The sequence below is a fragment of the Desmodus rotundus genome, chromosome 2 (genome assembly GCF_022682495.2).
Source record: "Desmodus rotundus isolate HL8 chromosome 2, HLdesRot8A.1, whole genome shotgun sequence".
Taxonomy (NCBI): domain Eukaryota; kingdom Metazoa; phylum Chordata; class Mammalia; order Chiroptera; family Phyllostomidae; genus Desmodus; species Desmodus rotundus.
In genome coordinates, this window is record NC_071388.1 from 171,060,767 (window position 1) to 171,085,658 (window position 24,892).

A 24,892-nucleotide genomic window follows, 5' to 3' on the forward strand; every position below is an offset into this window, starting at 1 on the left:
CCAAAAGCTTCTGTTAACTGTGTTAACAGAAAATGTGATCATCAATTAACAGAGAAAACATCATCTGAAGGAAAAAAAATAGATCAGCTCACTTGATGTAAATATATCAGCCAAGCCTAGAGCAGGAGCTCATATTGAAGAATGATAGAAAACAGCTTAGACACATCTTGCTACATTTTGTGCCTTACATGTAAAGCAGAATTCCAACTGGGTCATGAGGATAATTTGGAGAACTATGTTATAAAAAAATAAGAAATGATGGGTTGGTGTTGGATGGAGTAGAGGTAGAATGGGACAGGAAGATGATTGGAGATTGTACAGCTTATAATTAAGATGATAAAAATTAATAGGATTGAAATACTAGAATACCTGTAGAGACTATTAAAGGGAGAAGCTGAACACTATGCATTGGAATTTTTGAAACAGTTACTGGGCAACAAGGAAGATGAATCAGGTAACATTTTAGAAGAGCAAAGATAAAGTGAGCAATGGCAAGAATGTCCATACTATTCATTAGGAATGAGACAAAATAAATTCAACAGGAGCAGAAACAATGCTTTGCAAATGGAATATTTCTTACTTTCTTGACCTAGAAAACTTCTAATCACTGAATCCTTACAGGAAATCCAATGTTTTCCAAATATGCTGATGTGTTTATTACATCAGTGATGGCTCCTCTGTCTCACTCATGAAGTACTTAACATGTTCCAGGATACGTTCTGTACTGTGTGATGATTCTGTATAGATATTCTCCTACTCATGACATCCTGAAGAGGCATATTATCCAATTGTTACCATTTTACAGATGAATACTTGGGCTTAGAGAAATGCAACAATCTGCCAATGATTGCAGTACCATTGGTTTGAAAGCATACATTGATGCTCTGACATCCTCTTATCATTGAAACAGCAAACATAATATGATAATGTGAATTTTCACTTCACGCTTTCAAACATTTGAAATGTTTATTTCAAATACTATTTTCTCAAATAATAAGTCTTTGTCTAATGACAGTCAATATTCATTGCCTAGTGCTTTACAACTGTATTTTTTAAAAATAAGAATGATAATATTATTAATACATTATAAAAATTTAATTACTTTATGCAAGGAAATTATTGGGTTTGGTTAGCAATTAAAAGGAATGTAGGGAAGTTTGGGGAGTTTCAAACTTGACATTAACATAATACCTTCTTCTAAGAAAATAACCTAAATTAAAAATAATGTGTTTCAATTTTTGTTACTAATGGGTTAGGCGTTTAATGTGCTCTTTCCATTTCCTCTTCTAATTTTCTAATGGCTGTATACAAGGTCACATTCTAAAAACCCTTTTTCCATTTCTAGCCATGTGTCAGGGAACTCAATACAATTAATAATACAAGGGAGACAGGAAATCAGCCACAGTTGTTTAAAAGAATCAGGAAAATAAGACTGAACTGAAGTTTACATTATTTGGAGAAATGTGTGGGGGGAAAATAAGCATAAAATTACCAAGGACTTACTCAGACAGTGAGTTTGCAGCCTACCACTAACGTGCTGGATCCTGGGTGATTAAGCACAGGGTTTCTGCACTGCAGGACATCTTGCAGAGTGTGATCTCATTTAGGTAAGGAAGTGTATGCTCATTACATCAGCCAACGTAATTGAACCCGAACCTGACACCTACTTTTTATTAAGGAACAACTTTATGATATCTCTATACCAACAATATATTAAGTAGATTCTATAGCTTCTTAGCATCCAGGACAGTCTGTGCTATGGAAAGAAGCATTAACAGATGTTTTATCTCTACATTTCAGTAATATCTATCCTGAAGACTCTTTCTTTAAAAATGCATACTTTAATTTTTGCTTATTAATCGGATACACTCATTTGGAAAACGTTTGCTACTTTCCTTTATCCGCAGTTAGTTACCTCACCATCACACTCTCCCCTCAAAAACTGGCAGAAGGTCACCAGACAAATTGCAGGAACCCATTCTCTTAGCTAAAGACATTTGAAACTAGAGTTGACATAGAAAGCTGAGCATTTTCTCAACCCCAGCTGCTTTTTTCCTTTGTAGTCCACCCCACTATCCAACACAGCAGAAGCAGTTCAGGCAGGCTTAGCAAAAGAGTACTTTAAACACATCTGGCAACAATGAACAATGAACATTCCATTAGTCCAATAGTTAGAGGTAAATAGAGGTAAAAGAAATACAGGAGGCAAGTATAATAAACCCAAAGCTATTACTTTCCTTTGAATTCTTCCTTATGTTCAATTACATAGTGAGCCTCTGAGACCTCAAAAGAAGTTATTCTTTCACCCCTTTCTTAGAATACTGATTATATGGAAAGTTTAAAGGCACTTCCTGAGGGGAAAACTGTTTTCCAACTGTGAAAATTCAAGCTTAGCTATTAGGTAGGGCTAATTTTGAAAGGCATTGATGCCTGAATAAGATATTTCTTTAGAAGTGTGACTTTTAATCCACCTAGATTTTTATTACTTGCTAAATTTATTTTCTGGACTGTCACTATACATGATACTGTCTAATAGTAAACTATTTTGTCTACATTTTGGGGTAATATACTGTGGTTTCTTTAATGTGAAATAAATGAGAATATGTGTCAACATCATTTCAATGTCACTGAATTCTACAGTAGAAACATGGCCAAACTGCATGAGAATACTTCTCAGAATAAATGTACTTATTTTGAAGAATGCACTTACCCCCAGCTCAGCTCCTAAGGCAATTCTTGCTGAAGTCTTCTTAGGAGGGAATTTGATCTGAGATTCCACAGAAGAGATTTACCCCCAGGCAAGTTGGGGAAGCCTGAAAGCCTTGCAATGGGATCCTGCAGGCAGGGTGAGGTGCAGTCAGCAGAGCTGGAGGATCCTAAAGCAGGAGGTGACACTCTCTGCTGGAGAGAAAGGGTTGCTCTGAGTGGATTGGAAGTGTTGTCACATTGTGAGTGCTCACAGCAGAAGGGAAACGTCAGAGCTTCCTGTTACATCACTCTGACCCCGCCTGCTAGTGTGGGGTTACTTTCTTTCTCAAATCACACACCTCAGGAGAGCAGCACTCCTTTCTTATTCTGAGACAAGAGCAAGAAGCAGCCTGATCAGACAGAGATCATATGCTGTATGAATACATTGTTAGCAGCAAAAACTGGCTGGATTTCACCTTGACTGTTAGAACTTGTCAAACAGAGCCGCCTGTGATTTGAAGGGATTCTGAATGTAATATTCTGTCCAGAATTAAAAGAGTTAGGGGAGTGTGTGTGTGTGTGTGTGTGTGTGTTGAATTATACTTTACAAAGTATCCAAAAAAGTTATTTTCTTTTCTTCATATATGAACACAGAAAAATAATAACTACATCCATCATCATTCATTCTCTGATCCAACTCTTATTAATTTGGAGCTTTGATACTAAGGGCTATTCCAGGATCAGTTTTCCACAAAAAATTGAAGAAACTTTATTCTGTAGATTTTTAAACATGTTTTGTTTTCTTTTGACATTAGTATGTGTGTGTTTTTCATAAACAACACCACTGTGTGTGTACATGTACATATGTAGGATTATTTTTCACTGTATGTGTATTAGAGAAAATTACTTGAAAGCATATTCATAAATTTAAATAAATTGCACATATATTTAAAATTTGATGTATCATTTATAAAATTAAAAACTATTTTATAATACAACATTTATACCTCAAAGAGCCTGAACAAAATTGCATTTGATTTATACAAATGATATTATGAAACAATGTAGAGTTTGTAACACAGAATTTTTTCAAAAGCTTCACCTCAAAAGATCATTTTTTCATATTTGTTTAATAAATCATTGGAGAAGAATGTTTTAAATTTGAAATGTGCTTGTCTTTTGATAATATGGTAAGGGTGTGAAGATGCACAGTAATCATCATTCCTAACACCTAAGCAGCCTTAAAAACTGCTGAATTGATCTGAGCTTCAATTTTCTTATCTGTAACCTAGAAAAGATGGATCAAATACTATCTAAATCACTTCCATCTCCAAGACTTTGAATCAACAAAGTATGTAACATTGAGAAAGAAATAAGATATTGTGATGTTCGTTCCATTCTTAGGAAACTTGGGATCAGAAGCACCGAGAAATTGGTGAGTTCCTGCAATTCTGGAACAAAGTGAGATGCTCACACTGCTTGTAGACAGACCAACAGAGGAAAACAAGGCTACAGGAACTAAAGGGATATCACGTTTCTGAAGCACTACGCTCCCGTTCACATTTCTATTACCTGGACCCATGGAATAAACAGTCTTTGATTTTAAGATCAATAGAATCAAAGCCAGTAAAAATATACACATATAAAAATAGGATACATACTAACCTCTATCAGTTATAGTTAAACAAGTTGTAAGAAGCTGAGTTATACCTATTTGGTTCCTGGGAGATAGACAATAATCAATGGGTTACATGGCCAGGTTATTGAATATTGTATTCCCAACTATGGCTTGGTTTGTTTTGCCTTGGGAGGCTGGTGAGACGCTGTTTAACTTTGGGCTGTTTCCTTCAGCCCCTGAGAAGAAAAGTCAATGGTGCAGGTTATTAATGTCTCCATTAATCAATGGATCTTTCATCAGAACACCAATGTGAAAAGTCCTAGGTGAAAGAAAGCTTTGCTCAGTTCTGCTGTGGAGAGGGCACACTTCTCAGGGAACCACCAAGGAAGAAGTAGAAAGCCCTCAGATTGGACCACGAGACATGAAGTTCCCGTCCTGGTTCTGATCCTTTCTAGTGTGGCGTTTGACAGAACGTTTTATGTCTTGATGTTCCAGTCTTAAAATTTGGAGCAGAATCCAGTAATACATTTTAATATTGGAATCACTTCTGTTCAGGAATTCTCATCTCCATGATCAGTGTAATCTGTTCTAGACAGAGATCAATCCATAGCTTTGAATTTAAGTTATGGAAAACTTAACTGATTGTATTTGTCTAACACTAGTAAAGTCCAGTGAGTGAAAAAAAATTACGCTATGAACTCATAAGAGTCAAATTTTAAATGAATGCTCTTTCTCCTCTACTATGCATCAAGGGTATACTATCTGGAAAGGCAACAGAAATTACAGTATTTACATTACTATATGTATTTATATTACTGCTCTCTATATACAACGTCTTTTTAGTATTTTAAAATGTGTTTCCCCAAGAGAATCATACAACATATCAAAAACAATTGACTGAAGATCTGCCGATTCTGTTCATTGGTTCTTAAGTTCCGATGGATTTGGTTCTTCCAAGGAACTCGTCATTTTCTCATAGACCGTCATGAGCTCTCTCTCTCTAAAAGGGGTACGTGCTACCGGATGTAAAGAGCTGGCACTGCCAATGAGGTATGTCATGGACCAAGTACAGATGAATATTTAAGTACAACCCAATTAAAAGGGCTCATTTAAATGAGGGTACAAAATGGACTTCCTCAGGGTGAACACTCACAATTAGGGTGAGCATATGCTCCAGAGTGCTAAGGCCGTCCCAGTTCATATTTCCATGCTCAAAATGGTCCTGGTTTGGATAAAAAAATTACCTACGGTCACCCTCGCCATACTTATCCAAGTGGTACGTAAATACGGAGAATGAGTCATTCATTTGGGAAACTCAAATCCCCTTTCCCAGAAAACTTTAAAATAGTTCTTCCTGGTTCTAGGCTAGTTTTAGTTGGCCTTGATAAAGATTGCCCTTTCATCTCACGATATGTATTTTGGTGAATATCTTCTGAAATGCTTCTTATTTGCTGAATATCAATCTCAATCGTGATCTAAATGATTTATTTAACTTTGCATGTATGCATGTTGACCTAAGTAGCATTTGATTAAATGGTTGTGTCTCATACTTTGCTTGAAAATTTAATTGTTAAATTATAAAGATGCCAAATCGTATGAATGTTTTCTCAGTACAGACAATTTTATTCAGCTATTGTGAGATATAACTTGTAAAATTATTAGCAATTGTGATTTTTCTCTTCAATAACTCATTCATGTTTAACCTCAATCTATTATATACAGTGAATGTTTTTAAATAAAAAGGAATGTGAAACTATACATAATGCATACATTAAAGCATAACATGATGTATTTGCCTAAAAATTCTTAACCCCTTCAAAAAAGCATCAAGTCCTTTTTCTATGCAAAGTGGGTAGTCGGGCAGCTATGGTCTCATCCTGCCATCTAGTGTTAGACATTCTCAGATTATAAAAACTACTCCCTTTTCTCCGCATCTTCTCCAATGCCATAAGATCTCACCTTTAACTGGAACATAAACAACAGAAGAAAAAAGGAAACAAAATATAACCAGAGACATTGAAGTTATAACAATCTAACAATAGTCAGGGAGGAGTGGGGAGGGGACAGTGAGGAGACTACTATATAGGAACTACTATAAAGGACACATGGACAAAATCAAGGGGGAGGGTGGAGGTGGGGAGGGAGGTGGGTTTTCTATAACTTTTTTGTACATATTTTTGTACATATTTTCTATAACTTTTCTGTTTGGTATACAGTAATGCCATTGATTTCATATGTTAAAATTGCATATAGCAATGTGCTGAACTCCTTTATTACTTCTAATTGTTATTTTAGATTCTCTTGGATTTTAAATTATGACAAGAATATGAAAATAACTCCAATGCAAGGTTTGTACCTCATTTCTACTTCTTATCATTTTTTATTGTCTGTATATTTATGACTGCCTGGAGTTGTTGAATGGAAACAATCTTGGCATTATTCCTGGGTTTAATGGGAATTTTTCTAAGTATTATATGTTTATCAGATTAAGGAAGATCTCTCTAGTTTTCAAAGTTTTATCCATGAAACAAGAGTTGAAATTAATCAGATGTTTTTTCTTTATCCATTGAAAATAATAATCTGACTCAAAAATTTTCATAGTTTTAATGCTTTATTACATTAAATACTGATGAAATTGGAACCATCTTTTCATTTCTCAATAAATCATCAGTATTACAGTATTACAACCTTTTCTTTTGCCTCATATTCCAGTTTGGCTCAGGTACTAGTCCTGTCTTTTTTTAAATATTGAAATTATCTTCATCATGGATTTTTGAGTTAGTTCGAGAGAATTTTTTTAAAGGTTTTAAAAATGTATTTATTTTTAGAGAGAGAGGGGAAGGGAGGAAAAGAGGGAGAGGAACATCAATGTGTGGTTGCCTCTCGTGCGCCCCCTACTGGGGACCTGGCCCTCCACCCAGGCATGTGCCCTGACTCGGAATCAAACTGGAGATATTTTGGTTCTCAGGGAGGCACTCAGTCCACTGAGCCACACCAGCCAGGGCTTGAGTTAGTTTAAAAAAAATATTTCTCTTAGCTACTCACAGTTTTTATGTCCCCTCGAACTTTGTGCCTGGAGCAAGTGCCTCACTTGCCTCAGTCTAACCCCAGCCCTGACCATCATATCACAATTTTCAGACAGTGCTTATCCCAGCTGGGAGCGGGACTGTGAATCAAATGTGGTCAATCAGTCTAAACATAGTGTTCAGGTCAAGTCTAGTGAAAGGACATTTGGGTCAAAGACAGTGAATCCACGATTTTTTTTCTTCTTAATGAAGACTTCATTTCTTACAGCAGGTATAGGTTCACAGTAAAACTGAATGGAAGGTTAGGAGTTTTCCCATGTATCCTCTACCATGACATGTGTACATAACCTCCCCCGTGATCGCCATCTGCACCAGAGCGCTACGTGTGTTATAACTATAGACCTGCACTGATATCATGACAACCCCAAGTCCACAGTTTACCTGAGGGCTCCCTCCTGGTGGCGTATGTTCCGTGGGCTCGAACAAAAGTGCAGTGGCGTGCGCCCACCACTGTGCTGCCCCACAGAACAGTCTCACCGCCCCAGAACTCTGCTGTGCTCGGCCTGTGCATCCCCCCCCCCCACAACCAAATGCTTGGAGTCACTGTTTGTTTTACTGTCTCCATAGTTTGCTGTCCAGGATGTCATATAGTTGGAACCATATGGTACATACAAAGCCTTTCCTGATTAGGTCCTTTCACTCAGCAATGTGCATTCAGTTTTTTCCATGTTTTTTCATGCCTTGGCAGTTCATTTCTTTTTGGCACTAAATAGTATCTCGCTATCTGGATATATCACAATTTATTTAGCCATTGACCCATGAGAGCACTAAAGGGCATTTTAGTGGCTTCCAAATTTTGGCAATTATGAATGAAGTTACTAAAAATCTGTGTCAGGTTTTTGTGTGGACATAAACTTTCAGCTCCTTCAGGTGAGTACCAAGGAGTGTGCTTGCTGGAAGCAAAACATACTAAGATATGTTTTAGTTTTGTAAGAATGTGCCAAACTGTCTCCCAAAGTGGCTATACCATTTTGCATTCCCACCAGCAATGTATTTAATATGAGTTGCTCTTGTTCCACATCTTTGCCAGCATTTGGTGGTACCGGTGCACCTAATTTTGACCTTTCTAATGTGTGTGTAGTAGGGACTCATGGTTGGTTTTGTTTTCATTTCCTTGATGACAGAGGATGTGGCACACCTTTTCACGTACTTATTTGCCACCTGTATTATCTTCTTTGGTGAGGTGGTTCCTAAGGACTTGGCCAATTTTTAATGGAGGTGTTTTCTTACTGTTGACTTTCAAGAGTTCTATTTATTTTATCTATTAGTGCTGTGTCAGATGTGTCATTTGCAAATATTTTCTCCCTCTCTGTGGCTATGTCTTTATTTCTTGGTGATGTCTTTTACAGAGCAAAAAAGTTTTAATTTAATGAAGTCTATCTGGTCAATTATTTCCTTCATGGATAGTGCCTGAGGCTTGGACTTCAATACTTTGAGGTGAGAAAGTCCAAACTTTTCAAGAAAATGTTTCCCTGAAATGATATGGGCCTTCAATTCAGAAAGTATCTTGAAATTTGTGAAGTTAGAAAATAAAGGCAAAAATATTCGGCGGCAGAATCAGGGGTAAAGATAAATTGAGTTTGATGACAGTATGAAGCCCTGATCTATCCATACTTAAGTCAAATACCTCTGGCCTTTTCATTTTTGTGGTTAAATATATCTGTTTTGTTTTTGACTCTTTGGGTCAGAATTTTTTCATCTGTGAGCAAGTTGATGAATTCCTATTCATTGTCCTAATGCTCTATTTTATTTATTGTGTCCTATGATTAAAGATATACAAACACCTCTCTTCTCCCTCTGCCTCAGGAAATGAATTAGCAACTATCACTGCTCATTTTAAAAGTTGCCTGAATAATTCTAGCCAAGACACCCACTGTGTGTTTAGAGTAGTTCTCAGATTGGATGTGAGGGACTGATAAGACCAGGCTTCCGGCTCTGCACAGCAGAGTGTGGGAAAAGCAATTAAGGTGGGTCTAAGCTAAAGCCCTTGAGAAAGAATTGAAAGTAAAAAGTTGAAATTATAAACTTTTAGTTTATTGAAAACTGAATTGAAATTATAATTTAATAAAAACCAGACAAAAGCAGAAACAATGGATAAAAAATCCAAAAAGTTCCCTAAATAGAGCAACTATAGTGTTGTTTTCTTCTTTTTTCTGATATAGAAATGGGCCGGACCCACTTCAGCAGTCAGGCTGGAAGTCATTTATATAAGGTATACTTCCATGACATATACACTGAAGTATATACGTCATGTTTATAAAGTTATGTGAGATGGTTTGTAGAATTGCAAACATAATGGAGTAAGTGTAGAACATGTGGACTGTAATGCACAGTATAGTAATTTGTGTGACAAATGTGAAACATAGCATAGAGATGCACATGTGTAATTAAAAGGGAATTATTAGGAAATTCAAACGAAAGTTGATTGGATCTGGTGGACCATTTTTTATCTTTGTCTTTGGACATTTTATCTTTGTGATAACTGAAGAACACTACATTATTTTTGAACTATGAGAAATTTCATGAATACAGCAATCATACTTTATTCAAAATACTATACATTTTTTCTTATAGTGTAAAATATGCAATCATTTGAGCAGCTTATAGAAATGACTTTTAAAAATTTTGAACAGAGATAAAGTATGTAAAATTGGTACATGCTGTATAATGTAATCCTTTATTAATTTATATTTACATGCATTTGATTTGCAAAACAAAACAAGACAGTACTGCCAGGGGGCTTTTCGTTTAAAAACACAGTAAAATTAATATGTGCCTGCATTAAACACTGAAGCCATCTTGATATAAGTTTTTTTAAAGGTTTTATTTATTTATTTTTAGAGAGGGGGAAGGGAAGGAGAAAGGGAGAGAAACATCAATGTGTGGTTGCCTCTTGTGCGCCCCCTACTGGGAATCTCACCCACAACCCAGGCATGTGCCCTGACTGGGAATCAAACTGGTGCCCCTTTGGTTCGCAGGCCCGTGCCCAATCCACTGAGCTACACCAGCCAGGGCTTGATATAAGTTTTATCTGGCTAAGCAATGACCCCTTGAATGTTTATTAGACAAAACAATTAGTTAATTTGTTACCAAACTAAAGAGGAGTTCAGCTACCTGATGCCATCAAAAGGCAAACTCTGAAGGCAGAGGCTGGTGAGAACAGAAAGGGTTTTTATTCAAATGCACAAGGATCTGGAAGGATGGAGGACTCTCAGTCATCAGGATCATCTTGTCCATATCACACACACACACAACCCCATGATCCCCAGCAAAACCAAAGAAGAGGCAGGGCCCGGAGTTCCTGCTTCATTTTAAAGTATAATCCTTTGGAGCCCAAGGCAGCTAAGTGGTCATCCAGGTAGCTCAGTTTATTCCCAGCTTCTGTATGGCTTCAGGCTCCCTCCTGCAGTCTGAGTGGGGTGGCGGCACCACCATTGGCCATGTGGCTTCTGGCAGCAAGGCCCCATGCTCCTGGGTGGTGGAGCTGGCAAAGGCACTGGCAAATGCTCCACTAGGTCAGCAAGAGAGAGACCACTTCCTGGAGGCCATGGGCCACACAGCTACAGTCCCATGGCCCATGGAGAGGGCAGGCCATAAGCAAGAGAGTTTCCTTTGTTTTCCTGGTCTTATATTAGTTTCAGGTGTGGAATGGACCAGGTGCTTCCTCATAATGACCAATTAACTTCCCCGATGTCAGCATGCTCTAGCAAGGTCCATGCCCTGACCCATCCCTATTTTTCTTCAGGCTAGACTGACAGGCCTCTTTGGTCCAACACCTCTCCCTATTGGCATTCTGACCATTATGGTCCCTGTGCCTGCCTTCCCCAGTATCACACCCAATCAGGTACTGGCAGCGGGTAGGAGGGCTTTCCCCCTATTGAATTATCTTGCTCGGCTTGCATGTTCTCAGTGCAAAACTTCCTTGAAATTCGACATCATTGTCATGGCCCTGGGTGGTCTGTGCAGCTATTGTCTGGCCACTCGCCATGCCCTCAGTGCCTGGGTGAGGAGCATGGCTCAGTGCAGAAGTGGCTCCAGCTGCATCTCCTGGGGGGCCCCTCCTTTTCCTGTCCTTAGTCCAGACAGGCATCTATTGGTATCAGATTCACCAGTGTGCTGTTTATATGTCCTTGCTGGCAACTTGCTACTTGACTGAAGGAGACTTTACCCTTTCTTCAAAGCTGTTACTATCCATGTATAAATGACAACAGAACAGAGTTTGCAAAGGATTTTGATTTCCAAAAGTCTCAAATTCTCACTTTAAGTCAGTTATTTGTGAGCTGGATATTTAAAGATTTAAATTTTTTCTTAGGTGGACAAATTAATAGTATTTTGCATTGCTGTAAGTCTGATGCTGTGGGGTGAAATGATTTGTGAATGTATCCTAGGACTTGTCATGTTGTCTTGAAACATCAGCTGGATTTTACAGCTTCCATCAGCTGGACCCTGACTTCTGATGAATGGTCTGGAGAATATCAGATGTTTTGAAAGGAAATCAGCATGGATAAAATGGGTAATTAAAGATATATTCAGTGAATAGTGAATGCCATTTAACTAAGTTGAAGAAGGTAATTCATATCTTGAAATTAAATCATGGGAAGTAGGTTGTGATTAAGGGCCAAAAAGTGAGTCCTTGGAGGATTCTGAGTAGTGGAGATATATACTGAATTAATTCATAGGAATTACCAATACTGAAGTGAAGAATGCAGTAGAGGTAAAACACCTGGGAGTTGGATGAACTTCATGAAAAAGGAAGCAATAGTCATTTGGGATTGATTAGATGTAGAATATGAGAGGAAATATGAAATAAAAATTGGGTTCAATCTCTGAAGCCTGATGAACAGAAAGAATAATGATACTGTTGCTAGCGAGTGGTCATGAAGCTAAACTAAATGGATGAAGTGATTAGTTGTTTCTAGATGACAAGTTCAAAGTTAAATGTGAAGTGGGAGGTGAACAGTACAGAAACTGAAATGTGTAAGAGGCTGTGGAGATGCCAGATTGTGTGCAGCTCAGCAGAGAAGGAAGAGTGTAGATCCGGAATTGGTGCATTAACTCCAGAGAAATGCTAAAGCCTCAAGAGTGAACAGTGCGTGAATTTTGTAGCAGGACCTTTGTGAGACTTTTCTTTTCCTCTTCTATACAAATAACATGCTTTTTCTTTTTTAAGTAAGAATTACTTGTTGCATTGTGCACAAAACCTAATGATGGATGAATGGGTTTAAGGGGCTTTCAATACTTTTTGTAAGAAAAAAATTTTATTAAACAATAAAATTAGGAAGTACATAAGCAGAATTTCCTTTAGCTTGCCATTAAAAACTTCCCTTTTGTAGAAAGTTTCTTCTTTTCACGATCTGTATTTAACACATAATTTACTCAGCCACCTTTATTGATAAAATGAGTCATTAGTGAGTAAAGAAAAATTTACATCAGACAACATCAGGCTGGCACATGTCAGAATTGGCGATTCTTTGTTCGAATGTGGTTTGGCTCAAGGTCCATTGATGTACTGGTTAATGCAAAAGGAGAAGTATGTCTAGGGAGGGTAGCCCATCATAGAATTCTACTGTTACCAGGTCTTTCCAAATGCACGAGTGAGTAGTCTTTGTCAGAAGAAGGTGCTTGTCACCGTTTTAGATGTGAAAATCCAAAAGTGCTTGTTTTAATGGCTGTGTTTCTCACTCTGGGCATGGGCTCTGCAGGAGATCATCCTCATGTACATTGTATATGCAAGTAGGAGCAAAACGAAGAACTGACAACATATTATGAAATGGATGAGGGCCAAAAGGAAAAACAGACTGATGTGATGTGGCCAGCCCTTTTATAATTTGTCATTAAATGGTAAATAGAAAAGGATCAAGAGAATAAATAAATTCATAGTAATCATTTAATAAATTATAGCCCTAGAATAAAACATTTGAGTAGATTAGAAAAGGAATGCTGATGAAAATGTCTTAATAACAGGTAATATATGCATAAGAAATTCATGAAAATATTAATTAAAAAGGATTTTAAAAAATAGAAATCATAGTGAAAAGCTTCATCTAAAATGTTTAGATGTTGTAAAATTATATTCCCACTGAATGCTTCTTTCTTATTCTTTTATCTTTCCTTAATCCTCCTTTTGACCCTTTTTTGATGAAACCTACAAAAGGAAAAGAAACAAATTTATGCATGATAAAATGATTTATTGTGTTACTTTATCTAAAATGTCCTCATTATCTTTTAATATTTAACACAACAAATGTGACTAGTTTAAAAGCCTTTATTTTGTCTATATCTTTGTACTGGACAACCTATTTCTAAGGAAGTCAGTTTGCATATATAAAAGTTAGCTAGAACAAATCAACATGTTTATCTTTATCATTTACTTTCAGTTAGATGTTCATGATCATTTTATTAAAAACATAAAGATGTGGCTGTGTATGACTGGTGGAGTATAGATGATTTTATTTACATAATTAACACTATTCTATAAATGTGTAATTTTATACTCAGAAGAAAATATTTAATTTTGTACATTATAGAAGACTTAAGTATATTAGTATAGTCCTTTAAAATGAAAATTTAGTATATAAATATTAAAAGAATAAAATTATTTTTAAATTAATTATTGTTCTATGAAGGTACATTAAGGGAAATTGCAGATAATATCCAGCAATATTATCTTAAAGTAGTTGAAAAGGGAACATTTATTAGTTAAATTATAACACTTTGTTTCTCATAATAAACAGAATTAATTTCATATTTTTCATAGATTAAAATTCATTGATCATTTCCATAAAATTGTTTTCTTAAACACTAGAAAATTAACACAAAGAATGTCTTCTTTACCTTTTCTGCAAGCCCTCCGACATGATTGTCTGGAAGTAAAATTGTTTTCATTCCCTCCACATCCACTGTAACTAAATGTGAGACACTTCATGGAAACTGAATCGAAGTAGAATCTTGTGACGTTTGCACTACACAATCCTCTGTCTGCGGGGGTCAGACACCAGGAGGGGCCTACATAGACTGAGAACATGAAGAAAACTTAGTAAGTAATTATATGACAGTTAATCTGAGACTTTCATATTACTGTGTATAGATGAGTGCTGTGGCACTTATATGTGAAACAGCAACCTAAATAAATAAAAGTAGTACTTAGTAAAATGCATGTATTTCAATTCCACAAAAATGCTTAACCAATCCCTAAGTGTCTGCTAGACTGAGACCTCCAATAGATGAAAAACCAGATACATTTGCTAAGGGAAAGAACTATGAGTACTGTCTATATATAAAACAAAAAACTAGTACATAACAAAAGCAGAAACTATTAAACAATTTAACTTCTGATAGTTTGTTAACAATATACCCTAAAAACTATTAATATTTCTGTATCATTTGTTCAAGAATCAACTGTTAAAAAGCACTGATGAGCAGCACCCTTACTTGTTGTCTGACATCACTGAGGCTGAGGAACAGGTTTTCACCTGACTGACAAACTTCTGAATTATGTAATATAATCACAGTATGAAGTGCGGGAATTCAAGTGTGAAAAACTCTAAGCTTCAGAGAAGGAGCACAGAAGAAATGGTTTGACTTAATAGTAAACTTTTCTCATAAACTGAAACATGAGCTCTAGAAGAGTTACACACGCTTGCAAAGGGAGGTATACTGCTGAATCAGTAAGATAAAACACTTACATGTTGAAACCAGACAGACAGGCTGGCCTGGCAGTGGGATTAAACACTCTCAAAAACAGAAGATAAAAATACAACTAGGGTAACTCAAGGAGCACTCATTTCCTTAAGACAAAGCAGAGAACTCGATTCAGCCCAATGGTAGTATTTAGCTTGTGTGGGAATTCCTGTCACTGAGAGGAAGTTGCTACTCTTTAGCAGCAGAGCCAAACTGCTTGATATTATTTGTGAAGCAACATTGCAGTTATGTTGTTGGACAGTGAGAAAGCAGCATAAGAAAACTTCGGTGGCTTTGCCAAAGGAAGAGATGTGGGACAGCAAATGCAGACAAATATTCAGTATTGGCAGGAGATAGAACTTTGAGGAATCCCATAGCCAAGGACGGCAAATAGGACGTGGAGACAGGAGTAAGCTGTCTGAGGGCAAGTGAACCCCAGATGAATAGTCTGTAAAAGAATATGAACAAAGTGAAACAATTGGAGGTAAAAAAAAATTAAATCTTAAATTGGTATACTTATGTTTATTGCCTCTTGCCTTGTATATGTTTAAGTAAAGATTGGAATGTCTTGCTACAATGGTGCATATAATAAGAGATATTATGGAAACTATAAGGGGAGTTGGAATTTTGTGGGACGAATGTATGAGAAGACATTTTAGAAGGGTGATATACTTTGCCAAATACAAGAACTGTAATCACATAAAGAATATTAAGAAACTCCCAGTGTCTATGAAACTAAGACACTATCCAAAATCACATAGTCTAATTCATGCTTTTGTGCATCCTCTTTGGGACGTGTAGTGCATGATCGTTGCCATCACAAATCAAAACTAAAAAGCATTGGACGACAATGCATTCCTAACTTTATAGAAAATGTTGAAATCTGTTGCCAGCAATAGCTTATGCAGGAGGAATTTTCTAACAGTCTAGGAGAGATACATTGCAACTGAGCCCTCCTACTGTGCAACCTTTTCCAATGCGCGTGCTATTGGATTCTCATCCACCTGAAGGCTGGGGTGTGATGGTTATTATTTGTTACCACTTCCATCTCCATGAACTTCCAAAGTCATCACCGAAGTTTAGGAAAAATGCCCTATAAGCAAGTAGCCTGATTTGAGAAACAGGGAAAACAGAGGAAATTTCTATTCTTTTCATGTTCCCATTCTTAGCAAGCACCTACTGGTGCATTATAGCAGATACATATGATGAAATATGATTCATACATCCATTTCATTTTAATATTTTATATACAAGACATATTAGCCCACAGTAATTTGCAGATACTATATGAAGATGTACTTGTAAGTTGTACACTTCTTTACAAATGTTAGTTATTATGACTTAATAGCAATGCTATCCAGTACTCGACAATGTCTGACACTGAACAGATCTACACAGAACCAAGGGAAAGGTTCCTTATAATGTCGAACAGGCAAGGAGAAGGCAGAGAGCGGGTTGATTTGAGAGCAAAGGTACAGTTGACCAGCACAGATGCCATCAGAGAGAGTTTCACTACCAGCTAAAGTCTTAGGCATCACATTGCCTCTGCCTGAAACTGTTACTGTCTCTGAATCATAAGGCGTTTGGCATGTTGCTTCTGACAGCCTGGGATCTGGTGTGCAGACTTGAACTATCCCTCTTAGCAGATACCTGGTCCTACTCCGAGTGTCTGTTCCTGACTGACCTGGTGACAGTTTATCTCATTTTATTTGCCCCGATTTTAATTATTGCCTACACAGATCATCAAACACCAGTCACCTTTGATCCAGATTAGAGTCGAGGTTCCCAGCATTACAAATAAGGGTATTTTGATAGTGGGTTAAATTTGAAATTAGCCACTAAGGATATAGTATTATAAATAGTTAACATTTAAAAGTTTTAAATAATGCAATACATTATCATCAATTGGGAAGATTTCATGAGGCCATTTTGCTTCAGAACATGAATTCTACCTGACATGTAAATTGATACATTTCTCCTCAAATCATTTTAACTCCAAGTAGGAAAATATTCCTGGGTGTGCTAGCATAAACAACAGCATCATTAACATAATGAAGCAGATGGTTTCTTAAGGACAGTTTAACTCTAAAATTCTTTGAGTCTTTGATTATCGCCTGGTTTAATCTTCTTCCAAGGTGAGAAAATTAAAATATGTTGTAACCCATAAGAGATAAACTTGTCTCTTTTCAAATAACACATTTATTCTAGATAACCACAGGACTTAACTCTTCAGAATCCAGAGCTGGATATGCACAATGAAAGAAAATGTAAAGGTTGAAATAATTAAACAATGTGATTTTTTGATAGTAGATTGTAATTATTCACATAATGTTTAAAGATTTTATTTACTTTTATACAGATGGGAAGGGAGGGAGAAGAGAAGGAGAGAAACATCAATCTGTGGTTGCCTCTCATGTGCCCCCTTACTGGGGACCTGCCCTGCAAACCAGGAATGTGCCCTAACTGGGAATTCAACCAGTGACCCTTTGCTTTGCAGGCCAGCACTCAATCCACTGAGCCACACCAGCCAGGGCTATTCACATAAATTGAACATAGAATAAAAAGACACTAACCTGACTTCTATTCATTTTCCAAGAACTTTACTTACCAAATGCATTCTGTCTCAATCTTTCTGTTAATAACGAGTTGGGAAGTTTCCATTTAGAGAGTATATGATAGGTTTCAGAATTCAGGTAGTTTCTTCCAGGAATTACCATCACCTAGTGTGACTGCTAAATTGTAAGGTGGCACTTCGAAGTCAGTTTTATATGTGAGGCACTTAATGTAAACTTTCTTTTAAGCTTAAACAGTAAACTTTGAATCTTATACTCACTTTAAATCTTTACTGTGATGTCTTTCTTACTGTTCCCATTTTACATGGCTATTTAGCTTTTAATTTTACAAACCAAATTGGGTTTTACGAACCACATTGGGACTTGTAAACTATTTTTCTGTCTTCTGAGACTGTCTTACGTAATTGAATAACTAATCTTTCTTTGAATACAACGTTCTTCTTTTTTCTCCCATAATTTTATGGTGAAGAAAAACATATTTTTATTTTTTAATTACAATTGTCATTATAAATTGTTCAAATAATGCAAAAGTAACAAATAAAAACAGAAGTTCTTCATAATTTGACCCTTTAACTACTATGAATGGTTTGGTATCAAAATTTTGGCCTATGCAAACGTATATTACTATATCATTGTGTCCTATTATTATACTTGATATTATTTGCTGGATATGTTTTTACATTTGTTCATATGTATGCTTCATTTTTCAAACGTATGCACAGTATTTTATTTGTGGTTCAACTGCAGATGTTTAATGTAGTACACTCCATTACTCATGTGTGGGCATGTAGATTATTTCTATTTTCTTCAATTCCAGACAGCAGGTCATGAACATACTTGCACACGGGTTCAGATATTTATAGAGGAGATATTTTGAAATGAGAATTGTGGAAAAGGTGTTGAAATTATTTTTTGTAGATGCAGCTGAACTTTCCACTAAAAGTTTATGTAGAGCTATATGCCTGTAGTGTTTAAAGGTGCCTAAATATTATTAACAAAATGTAGGCCTTACTGCAATGTATTTATTTACTATTATTGTTTTTTTTCTTTTCATACCCACAGTAGTAGTAGGGCACTATGTAGAACTAGTAATTGCTCATAGCTCCTCAAATGTTCTACAAAATATAATTTACATAGAATTGAAGATGCATTGATTTTTAAATGCATCATTATTTTATGTGCTGCTTGTAAGAAAAAAACAATTACTCTATTACACATTATCATTTCTCAGGTTCATCATAATTTAAGCATGTTAAAATATGGAGAAATTTGCATGTTAGAATCCATAAAATGTGCTAATACATCTATTTGTGTCAATACACCAAACTTAAACATATACAAGCACATACAAATGGGAATGGAAATGATAGCATGCTGTCCATTAGGCCAAAGCTGAGAGGAGGTCCGATCAGTGACAAGATGATTAAAACAGAGATGTTTCTAGCAGGGAGCAAGCTAAACATTTTACTAGGCTAAACTCTACAAAACAGACTATTTTACACTCAGCTTATTCTATCCTGTTGGGGATTCTTTAGAAGCTACTGTCAGTCTTGAATTTTAATTACTTTGTGATGAGCTGGAAAAATAGCAAAAAAATATTAAAAGAATATGCTAGCATGTTGACAGCAATTGTTTCTGTGTAATGGGAATATGGCTGATTTACTTCAGTTTCTCTGATTTTCATATTGCATGCAATGATAATGGTCAAAATATATAGCACAATGTATTATATAATAAATATTAAATTGTTTATATAATAAAGATGTTTTAGAGTGACCCCAGTATCCTGTTCTCATAAAGTGCCCTGTGGACATAAAGAAAAGGCTGGAGATTGGAATATATTTCTGATTAGGAATGGAGTAAATTTATTCACTACTTTAATAAATTTATTATTTACATGAAGTAAATCTGTACAGCAGAAAAACATGTGTCTTTATTCTTTAACAAGAATCAAGTAGCATTACAGGGGCAGAAACTGGCATTCCAGGTAGAAGAGAAGAGAGAGCAGCCAGTGGGAAATGTGCAATGTGGAATTTTTTTTCCAGTGTGTACTAGACCACTGTGCCTAGTGTGAAATGTAGAAGATGGACAACTAGAATATTAAAATTAAAAGGTTGCAGGGGAATAGACTGTGAGGGACCTTGTCTGGACAGAGAAGCCTTCACATATTGAAAAATGGGTAGATATTTACTGGGTTAGATTTCTTTCTCTAGATGAGTCATTTTCAACAAGTGTGCCACAAAATTTTTAAAACATGCAGTGGGTGACCATTTAGTCACTGACCTCTTTTCCCTAGACTGTCAAATACATAAATGACAACAGTCAACACAACAGTAGGTGTCCAGGGTGAATGCCCTGACTTGAAACATAAATACATAGGTCATGTAACAGAGCTGTATCTTACTGGCTAAGTCACATAATAAGGTGGAGTTGATTGGCTAATTCTTTGAACCAGAAATCCTTACAAGCAAGCACCAGATTTATTAAAAATTCCTTTGGAGCAAAGAGGGTAGGTAAAAACTATCACTATTATTATGTTTTGTAAATCAGTCAAAATTATGCCTTTATTTGTCAGATAGGCAAATATTTTTGGTGGGATGCAGAATTTTAATAATTCATTTACTTGAGCCATGAGATGAAAAAGACTGAAAACTGCTGGTCTAGATACTGCCTAATCCAGGGGCAGAGCCCACAGTTATCTTCATCCCGGGTTTTTTCTAAATAAACCACAATGCAGATGGACAATAGACATATGAAAAGATGCTCAAGTCACTAACCATCAGAGAAACAAAACTTAAAACCACAGTGAGACTTAAGCTCACACCTGTCAGAATGGGTCATCAATAAACCCACAAAGAACAATTGTTGAGGATGAGGAGGAAGGGGATCCCTAGTGCTCTGCTTGTGGGAAAGCAGCTTAGTGCGGTCATTGTGGAAAGCAGTATGGAGTTAGGTCAAAAACTTAGAAATGCAACTGCCTTAAGACTTAGCAATTCTACTTCTGGGAATATATCTGAAGAAACCTGAAACACTAATTGAAAAGAGTACATGCACCCCTAATACATACAAGTACTATTTGCAATAGCCAAGATTTGGAAGCAGACGGAGTGCCCACCAGTAGATGGGTGACTGAGAAAGCTGTGGTACATTTACACAATGGAATACTAATCTGCTTTAAAAATAGAAGGAAAACTTACCTTTTGTCACAGCAAGGCTAGACCTGGAGAGAATTATGCTAGGTGAAATAGCCAGTCAGAAAAAGACAAGTACCATATGACTTTACATATATGTGGAATCTAAGGAATGAAATAATGTAACAAACAAAATAGGAACAGACTCATAGATAGAAAGCAGGTAGACAGCTGCCAGAGGGGAGGGTGTGTGGGGCTGGGTAAAAAAGGTGAAGGGGTTAAGCAAAAAACAAACAAACAAACAAGCAAAACCAGTCCTTCCCAAAAAACCTCTCATAAACAGACAACAGTATGGTGATCTCCAGAGGGCAAAGGGGACAGGGTCGGTAGAAGAGGGTAAATGGGGATAAATGGTTACAGAAGGAGACTTAACATAGTATTGGAACACATAATACAATATGTGTGTTCCGCATGGAATTGTGTATTGAAACCCACACAGTTTTATTAACCAATGTCATCCCAATGAATTCAGTAAAAAATAAAAATGAAAAGACATTTACATACTCAGAGAAAAAGAAGAAAGAAAGAAAGGAAGGAAGGAAGGAAGGAAGGAAGGAAGGAAGGAAGGAAGGAAGGAGGGAAGGAAGGAAGAAAGAAAGAAGAAAGAAAGAAAAGAAAGAAAGAAAGAAAGAAAGAAAGAAAGAAAGAAAGAAAGACAGACAAACAGAAAGAAAGAAAGAAAGAAAGAAAGAAAGAAAGAAAGAAAGAAAGAAAGAAAGAAAGAAAGAAAGAAAGAAAGAAAGAAAGAAGGAAAGAAAGAAATCCAGGGTAAAATTACAAACTGTGAACAGCAGTTCAGTGTAACAGCAGAGACTGGGTCCGTAGTCACATTAAGAGCACTTACCTCAGACTCTGAGGCACTGCTGCCATTGTGATTTGAACATCAGATATTGAGATGATAATTTATAGAATCATTTTATAAATTAAATTTGGCATAAACTTAAATATCATGTGATATGGATTCAAAAGCCTATTCCAATGCATATTTAATAATAGATAAGGAAAATTATTACTTTCCTGAGATTACATGTCTTTTTTTGATATATTTATTGATTATGCTATTACAGTTGTCCCATTTCCACCCCTTCACTCAACTCCATCCTGCCCATCCCCTCCCTCCCACATTCCCCCCCTATAGTTCATGTTCATGGGTCATACTTATAAGTTCTTTGGCTTCTACATTTCCTACACTATTCTTGCCCTCCCCTGTCTATTTTCCACCTATCATTTATGCTATTTATTCTCTGTACCTTTCCACCCTCTCTCCCCCTCCCAATCCCCTATTGATAATCCTCCATGTGATCTCCATTTCTGTGGTTCTGTTTCTGTTCTAGTTGTTTGCTTAGTTTTCTTTTGTTTTGGTTTTAGGTGTGGTTGGTAATAACTGAATTTGCTGTCATTTTTACTGTTCATATTTTTTATCTTCTTTTTCTTAGATAAGTCCCTTTAACATTTCATATAATAATGGCTTGGTGATGATGAACTCCTTGAACTTGACCTTATCTGAGAAGCACTTTATCTGCCTTTTCATTCTAAATGATAGCTTTGCTGGATACAGTAATCTTGAATGTAAGTCCTTGTCTTTCATGACTTGGAATACTTCTTTCCAGTCCCTTCTTGCCTGTAAGGTCTCTTTGGAGAAATCAGCAGACAGTCTTATGGGAACCCCCCTGTAGGTAACTGTCTCCTTTTCTCTTGCTGCTTCTAAGATTCTCTCCTTCTCTTTAATCTTGGGGAATGGAATGATGATGTGCCTTGGTGTGTTCCTCCTTGGGTCCAGCTTCTTTGGGACTCTCCGAGCTTCCTGGACTTCCTGGAAGTCTATTTCCTTTGCCAGACTGGGGAAGTTCTCCTTCATTATTTGTTCAAATAAGTTTTCAATTTTTTGTTCTTCCTCTTCTCCTCCTGGCACCCCTATAATTTGGATGTTGGAACGTTTCAAGATGTCCTGGAGGTTCCTAAGCCTCTCCTCATTTTTCCGAATTCTTGTTTCTTCATTCTTTTCTGGTTGGATGTTTCTTTCTTCCTTCTGGTCCACACCATTGATTTGAGTCCCAGTTTCCTTCGCATCACTATTGATTCCCTGTACATTTTCCTTTGTTTATCTTGGCATAGCCTTCATTTTTTCATGTAGTTTTCGAAGAAATTCAACCAATTCTGTGAGCGTCTTAATAACCAGTGTTTTGAACTGTGCATCCGATAGGTTGGCTATCTCTTCCTCGCTTAGTTGTATTTTGTATTTTTTCTGGAGCTTTGAAGTGTTCTGTCATTTGGGCCATTTTTTTCTTTTTGTCCTGGCGCGTCAGTTACTTAAAGGGGCGGAGCCTTAGGTGTTCACCAGGGCGGGGTAACGCTGGTCACTGGGCTGTGATGCTGTAGGTGGGGGAGAGGTCGAGAGAGAACCATGGCGCCCACTCCACTCTCCACTGGATTTCAGTCTTTCACTCCGCTACTCACAATCAAATTGGGCCCCTCTGGTGCTGGTTCCCGAGTGGGTGGGCTTGTGCACCCTCTAAGCACCTGTGGGTCTCTCCCACAACCTCTCCTGTGAGGCTGGGAATCTCTCCTGCTGCCACCCCAAACCCCACAGGCGTTTTCAATCAGAGGTTTGAGGCTTTATTTCTCCGTGCTGGAGCCCTGGGTTACGTGGTCTGCTTTACTCCCTGCCGTTCCTCCTGGTTTATCTGTGCGCGAGTGTGGGACTGCAGGGTGTTACCTGCCACTCTGCCTGCCTCCTTCTCTGCCACTCTGAGTCCCGCCCTGTCGGTTTATCTGTGTGCAAATGTGGGGCCGCAGGGTCTACTAGTGGTCAGACTGCATGCCCCTTTTCTCCCACACTCCGCCAGTCTCGGTCCCCCCACATCAATGCGAGTTCTCTCCGCCCCGGTGCCCATCTCTGCTCCTCCTACTGGTATGGATCTGGATGTGTGTTTCTTTTTTATCTACTTGGTGTCGGACTTCCTTGCCATTTGATTCTCTGTCAGTCTGGTTGTGGATTAAATGTCTTAAAGATTTTGAATCTCAGTATTTTAACACACCTATTATTAAATAACAACAGAGGTATAATTTTTTAAAAGAAATCATAGTTCTAATATGCAAACCACTTTTATTATTAATATGATAATATTTTTCTGGGAGCAAATTTTTAAGAAAATAAATTTCTTACCTGCCTGTATTTTACGCTTGGGAGGTTTGGGAGTCACGGGGACAGGAACAGGGGGCGTGCTGGTACTGCTCACTGGAAAACATAGAGTCAATCAAAGTGTGAGACACCGTCACAGGCTCATAAACAAAAGCAGAGCACAGCCGTTGTGGTAAGAAAAGCAAGCTTTTAGAAGTTTTATTCACATGGCTATGTTAAATTAGTGCGCAGTGGGTCTTTTAAAAAGTTACTCATATAAAAATAAGATAACATTTGCATGAGTAACTTTGTGATTCTTAGTAAAAAAAAAAAGCATGAGGTTGAATGTCTAAGTCAATCCTTTAATAACTTTTATGGTCACATAAAACTGATTGGCTTTAGGTGGAAGTTTCCAAAGGACTACTTGCCCTCAAATTTCTATAAACGTAAGGATTTCAGCTGTCCTACTCTTGTGCCTAAACGATAATACAGTTTTCTCAGGAAAGAAAATTAAATAATGTAACCTAAAAACACTCTGTTGGATTTGTGGAAACAATTTTCGTTGTAGTTAGATTTCTTACATACCTGTGTTTAAAATTTTTGTTAACATAATGACTAATTTCTATCAGATTTGCGAGGCGAAACAAAAGCTAAGTAAACTTGAACATCCTGTAAGATGTCATGTTTTTTACAGCATGCCTATAGATGAAGTAAAATCAAGTGAGAAATGAATTTACATGGATTCTCACAGGTGTTCTTGCATTCTTCCAGCGATTGGAAGTTGTTCATGTTGCCCAGGCACCCACCATATGTGAAGCTCTCACACTGCTTTGACTGGTTGATGTGAAAATACCTAGTGAAATGGGCTCAACAGATTCCAACACCTCTTTCCCAAAAGCAGAAATCTGGCTTTTCTAGAAATTACAAAATATCAG

At 37.0% G+C, this 24,892-nt stretch overlaps 1 protein-coding gene across 12 annotated transcripts in view; it reads right to left on the bottom strand.

Moving 5' to 3' along the window:
* Positions 1 to 12,628: 12,628 nt before the first annotated feature.
* The window catches only part of LOC128780253 (tissue factor pathway inhibitor), a 320,921-nt gene continuing 308,657 nt past the window's right edge, over positions 12,629 to 24,892 (bottom strand). For 9 of the 12 annotated variants that reach the window (XM_071220675.1, XM_071220676.1, XM_071220678.1 and 6 more), the window contains 3 exons: positions 24,003 to 24,074; positions 14,227 to 14,406; positions 12,629 to 13,537 (listed from right to left, as the gene is read on the bottom strand). In XM_071220675.1, coding sequence (XP_071076776.1) covers positions 13,461 to 13,537; positions 14,227 to 14,406; positions 24,003 to 24,074 — 329 coding nt within the window. In that variant the 3' untranslated portion in view covers positions 12,629 to 13,460. The remainder of the gene's footprint in view (positions 13,538 to 14,226; positions 14,407 to 24,002; positions 24,075 to 24,892) is intronic. The other 3 variants (XM_071220679.1, XM_053918847.1, XM_071220677.1) reach the window with 2 other exon arrangements.